Here is a 6218-nt window from a genome sequence, read left to right as displayed (position 1 = left end):
GTAGTGAGAGCACTAATACACTGATCCATCAGGGGTAAGTACAAAAGTATAAGAAATCGTTGTCTGACATCTTTTGCCGCCAGGACTGGCATAAAGTTGCCAGTCTTGATCGGAAGAGGAAAGTCGTGCCCGTGGTTCAAGAAAAACCATGGTCGCGCCTGTTCGTGCTACGTGTGACACCATCTCAACGAACACACAAGATTCCAATTAGGTGTTGATACCGAGAATAATATTATTGTCCAAACAAACACACATAGGTATTTATATTTGTATTAAAAATAATAATAATCTCCACAAATGGCAGAGTTAGACAGCTTGAGGATAAAGGCCTTTACAACTGAAAAATTATTTACCTGGGCATTGCAGTGGTACGTGGAGAACAACTTAGCTGAAGCTGTTCTTCTCTAAATCATTGTAGCCTCTAAATACTTACAATATTTGGAACTTATGAGATCAGTTACATTGCTAGGCACATTCACCTGACTCTGGTGGACCAAGGACCTATGATTACAGTTATGTTTATAAATGATGAAGTACTGAGTTGGAACGGAGGAAAAACTTACTCTAATACAGTCTTGTGGCTGAACAGAGAGATTCCCGCTGGAACGAATTCGCTCTTTATCCAGAATGCTCTCTGGAGGGAATGCTGGAATACAACGGTAGGTGAATATGTATTAGGTGAGGCTTATCTGTCACTGAATGCATATCGAGAACATTATATACTGAATGTATGCTTATATGTCACTTAATGGTGTGTGACAATATATTCAGCTAAGGCTACAGGAAAAATAAAAGCAAGGAAGATTGTACCTCGAAAATGTGTTGGAAATAACACAAAAGCGTGGGTACTTCGTTCTTTGATTTTTCCTGTAGCTGAATACTGAATGTATATCTAATGGACATGGAGATTGGTGATAAAGAAGGGCCAACTTTCGGTGGTAATTTCATTTAATGAAGAAATAGAATCACACACACACACACACAGACACGCACACACAAAAGCCACGATTTTTATGGCCCCATACACCAGAAAAATTCAAACGAACTGGCATCTAATTCAGGAAGATGGTCACATTGCAGTACCAACTGACTCACATGAACGAATAATTTCATTTTGAATTTCCCTGTGTTAAGGGGACGGGGGGTGGGGGGAAGTTAACATCATTCTCACCTGGGTAATAAACGGAATCCCAAGATCTGTCGGTATCGCCAAAGCAGATTCGGCGATGACGTTAAACTGTGGCCTCAGTTGTGGAGGAATTAGAGTCATATCAACGACCGCGGATACTGCAGAACGCATCGGTTCCCTCGCTGTGTGATTATCGAAAGAAATAGATTCGGTTTAGGATTCAGGAGTGACTGACTGACTGCTTGATTTGTATGACATAGATTCTAAGACATGAATTTGTTTGAGAGAATTTGAATTCGGGCGGTACAGCCTGATATAAATTTCATGATATTTTATATAGATATGAATGAATCATATATAACTACATGCATATATGTATATATATATATATATATATATATATATATATATATATATATATATATATATATATATATATATATATATATATACAGTATATATATGTATATATATACATATATGTACATGTATATATATATATATATATATATATATATATATATATATATATATATATATATATATAACGTCCTTTAATATCCAATTCGCTCTACCTCGGAAATAATATATTTTCATATATGTTACCGAAGGGGAATTTTTTAGTTGATAATAAGTCCACCGTCCCGTGGGGTCGAACCAGCGACGGACGAGGACTCAGGACTACAGGGACGCACTAACCCAGTCATTCATTCAACTTCACTGGAATCAGGGTTAAAATCTACTAAGCAACGAGCGAATGAAGCATAATAATATTGGTAACCACCTAATTCCAAGTGTCAGGTAAAGAGGAAAAACATCCTTACCTTCCTCTATATTGAGCAGCCATGGAAGGTTATCAACGGTCAGCATGATAATTCTAACTGCCTCCTTCGCCGGAATTTGTAGGCCTAGGTTTTCCTTCAGAAATATAAAAGAATACTAATAAGACTTCCTTTTGTAAGAATATCTTTCGAAAAATGATAAAAGATGATGACCTTGTTTTGGTAAAACTTCTGGCAGTAACAGTAGGGGCATTTGCACTCTGCGCCATGTAAGTGATTCAGTCATAGGAAAAAATTCTTCTAGAATGGTATAATATTCTGGTAAAAAATTGTGAACTTAACATTTTTGTATCGAGGTGAAATTGCTCTAAATCTCAAAAATACTTTAATTCCATGTGAGGTCTATAATGAAATAAAAAAAGATATCAAGGTTAAACTTATCAATAAAAACAAATCGTGTACTTTATATGTGGTTTGAGATGAGATAAGTAAGGATATTTTTAAAGTACATTTTCTCTAGGGTCAACTGGTATCATTATATGTAGTTTTAGATTATATATATTTATGTATATATATACATATATACATATTATATATATGTGTGTGTATGTATGTATGTACAAACACACACACATATTACACACACACACACACACATATATATATATATATATATATATATATATATATATATATATATATATATATATATATATATATATATATATATAAGTGTGTGTGTGTGTGTATGTATACTGCATAGATGTTTTAAAAGCATATATGTCATTAATGCTGAGACAAGAAATTGTGTTTTGTAGGTATATTTCTATACAAAAGCCATTCATCTTTTAGTCTGGTTTAAGAAGAGAGAGAGAGAGAGAGAGAGAGAGAGAGAGAGAGAGAGAGAGAGAGAGAGAGAGAGAGAGAGAGAGAGAGAGAAAGTTATATATTTCTTTAGTCATTTGTGTTCCTTACCTTAATCTCATCGTACATTCCCCTAACAACATCGAGGGCGGAGCGATCTATGAGGTCCGGATAATCCACGAAGGCCGAAAACACCGTGTCGAACAGGTAGTACTCTAGGTCGGTTAGTTTCAAGTTGCCCTTTGGTAAAAAAAAAATAAGAGAAAAATAATAAAAGACTTGAGAATTTTTTTAAACTTGAGCTTGAGGCACTGACACGTTTTTTTTTTATTTTCCAAAGTGCAGCTTGAACTTGAAATTGAGAAATTGGTAGGCTTATGGTCAACGTAAAGGTTTAAATTAAACTTGATGACAATCTTAAAGTAATGTTTGAACTTGAAGTTGGAATCTTGGTAGGCTTATGGTCAACGTAGAAATTTAACTTAAACTTGAGAACAATCTTAAAGTAATGTTTGAATTTGAAATTGAGAAACTGACAGGCTTATGGTCAACATTGAGGTTTAACTTAAACTTAAAAACAATTGAGATTGGGAAATTGATAGGTTTTTGGTCAACACAGAAATTTAACTTAAATTTAAGAGAATTTTAAAGCAGTGTTCGAAATTGAGATTGGAAATTTATAGGCTTATGGTCAACGTTGAGGTTTAGCTTAAACTTGAGAAATTCTTAGAGTAGTGTTTGAATTTGAGATTGGTAAATTAACAGGACTGTGCTCAAAGTCGAGTTTGAATTTGAGGTTGAGAAGTTGACAGACTTAAGCTCATAGCTCATTTGATATTTAGAACAGGAAATTGATAGACTTATGCTCAGTGTAGAGTTTGAACTTTAGCTTGAAAAGTTGACAGGCTTAAGCTCATAGTCAAGTTCGAACTTGACCTTGAGAATCAGACTGTTCAATGGAGTAAGAGACGGATATTATTCTTGAAACAAGGAAAAAAATAAAACACTGGAATTCATGAAGCAAATCAACCCATCATGTTTTTGACCTGTTAAGAACTGTATTTTCTTTTTTGGTGATACAACTTGCATAGGACTTATGACAAAGTCTTAACTAAAGTAAACTAGTCTCCCATTGGCCTTTCTGGGAGCAACAGAGTATGAACAAGGCTATATACTTTTTAATTGAAAATTAATAACAAAATTTAAGCTGTTTGAAAAGCTTGAGGATTTTGTTAGTAGTGCACCAGAGACTGTTGTTAATTGTGAATGCAACATGACAACCAGCACCAGAATAATCATGATTACTGCTGCGTTAAACTAGAAACTTGGATTTCACTCGAAGTATAGCAGTTACTGGAGATCCCATTATTGGAAACTAGACTACAGAATGATAATCATCAATGAAGGAAAAAAAAGGCGTAAAAACCGTGAGATACGCCCAAATAATACACAAAGACTTCAGAAACAACTTGAAAAGACATCGTGCTCATGAAAAAATTTGAATGCTGAATGTTGCATGTAAAAGTATGATAATAGTTATGAAGTACAATGCAACACTTCTGGGAAGTGCAGTTCACATGAATATTTATAAAGTCAATTCACCAAATGATTTAATTAGTGAGTCAATTCACAACCTTTTTCACAGAGATAACTTGAGCTGCATAAACTATGCCTTATCCATTAATTTAAACATACCATATTAGACACATGCCATTACAAACAAGTGTAATTTTTTGCGTAGCGATACGAGTATACGCTTTCATGGGGAATGGATAAATAATTACACGTTTATTCCTAAAAGCCAATAATCTTGTTGAACTTATCCTCACCTGAATAGAGTTGGCAAATCCAAGGAACATTTGCTGTTTGATGTTGAAGTAGACATCGCTAGGAATCACGAAGTCCGAACTAGCCAGCCAGCCGAAGGTGACCATTTGTCCAAACTGAGTAAACAAGTACAAAAAAAAAGTTGAATAATTGCTAAAAGAACGATAGGAAAAGAAACAAACTTACAAAAGCATAACCTTCCTAAAGTATGAAGAAAAGGAGACTTTTGCATGAATAAAGATAAAGGTAAGCATTTGTCCAATTTTGAGTTAAATCGTGGTCATAAAATACGATGTTCATCTGATGAGAAAAGTTAAAAGAAAAGGCCTTGAAAATAATTAACAGAGGACATTCTGACAAAACATTATAGCATTGCAGTACAATATTATAGCAAAAAATCAGACATTCTTCCTTAGAAAAACAAAGCTGACAGATCATTTAATAAGAAAAAATAATTCCAGAAAAATAAAGAAAGAGCGTATGATTATATAAGGTAATCTTTCTTCTTCACATCTATATAATTGTACAATATAGGTGTATTCTAAAAATAAATAAATCAACTGACTAAGAAGCAATCCACGCAGGTTAATTACATACCCATTCCCTACTAGGTAAAATTCTTTACCTTGCTTGAATGTTGGAAATCCAGGAGGTAATGGTTGAGGGAGAGACTGAGAGATATTGGAGAAGGTGGTTTGATCAGATGTTCCACCTGGGATGCTACTTCCTGTCTGAGGAATGAATAAAAATAGGACGTTAGTTTCATAATTACATAATCACTTTTATTTGCACACACACAAACATATATATATATATATATATATATATATATATATATATATATATATATAGTGTATACACACACATATATATGTGTGTGTGTATACACACACATATATATGTGTGTGTGTATACATATATATATATATATATATATATATATATATATATATATATATATATATATATATATATATATATATATATATGTATATATATATGTATTGTTTGTGAGTGTGTGTGTGTGTGTGTGAGGGAGAGAATGTGCTTATAAGTCTACACCAATTAAATACATTCTTATTCTAATCAGAGATGGCTGTTAGTTCTGTCTTTGCTAGTCTGTATATTATGGTCATTGAACAAAAAAATATTCCGCTGTTTCTGGTACAATTTAATCCTGATAATATTTAGTTTTTCATAGGTTAAACGAAAATTTCAATTCCATTCATAGAAGGAAATCTGAAACGTCCACTGCAACAACAAATTAAAACCCCTTAGACCTAAACTGCCTTCACCAATGAAAGAAAGAAAGATTCGCGATTTCTCGGATAGTACTAAGGTAAAGCAGCTTGTACCGTCCCTCATACTTACAACTTTCCCCCATCCTTCATTTGGGCTGAGGTCTTGATTGTGGTGGATATGAAATTCGCAACTTTCTCCGAAGGATCCCGCCAAGTGGCTAGCGCCATTCGGCTCCACCAGGAGACATTCGTTTCCCAGGTAGCCATAACCAGGAAGGCCACACTCCTCACTTCGTGGTGCTCAGCAACGTTCTCGAAGATTGGCATCAGTAGGCCCATGATCTGAGATAATAAAGTGTTTGAGGGTTTCAGAAT

At 34.1% G+C, this 6218-nt stretch overlaps 1 protein-coding gene across 2 annotated transcripts in view; it reads right to left on the bottom strand.

Moving 5' to 3' along the window:
* The window catches only part of LOC136848674 (hemolymph clottable protein-like), a 31362-nt gene that overhangs the window by 13908 nt on the left and 11236 nt on the right, over window positions 1–6218 (bottom strand). For both annotated transcript variants that reach the window (XM_067121124.1, XM_067121125.1), the window contains exons 15-21: window positions 5974–6185; window positions 5228–5333; window positions 4605–4718; window positions 2887–3015; window positions 1954–2047; window positions 1172–1311; window positions 564–646 (exon numbers count right to left, since the gene is read on the bottom strand). In XM_067121124.1, coding sequence (XP_066977225.1) covers window positions 564–646; window positions 1172–1311; window positions 1954–2047; window positions 2887–3015; window positions 4605–4718; window positions 5228–5333; window positions 5974–6185 — 878 coding nt within the window. The remainder of the gene's footprint in view (window positions 1–563; window positions 647–1171; window positions 1312–1953; window positions 2048–2886; window positions 3016–4604; window positions 4719–5227; window positions 5334–5973; window positions 6186–6218) is intronic.

This window comes from Macrobrachium rosenbergii, chromosome 19, assembly GCF_040412425.1.
Source record: "Macrobrachium rosenbergii isolate ZJJX-2024 chromosome 19, ASM4041242v1, whole genome shotgun sequence".
Taxonomy (NCBI): Eukaryota; Metazoa; Arthropoda; class Malacostraca; order Decapoda; family Palaemonidae; genus Macrobrachium; species Macrobrachium rosenbergii.
This window is presented reverse-complemented; position numbering and strand designations above follow the sequence as displayed.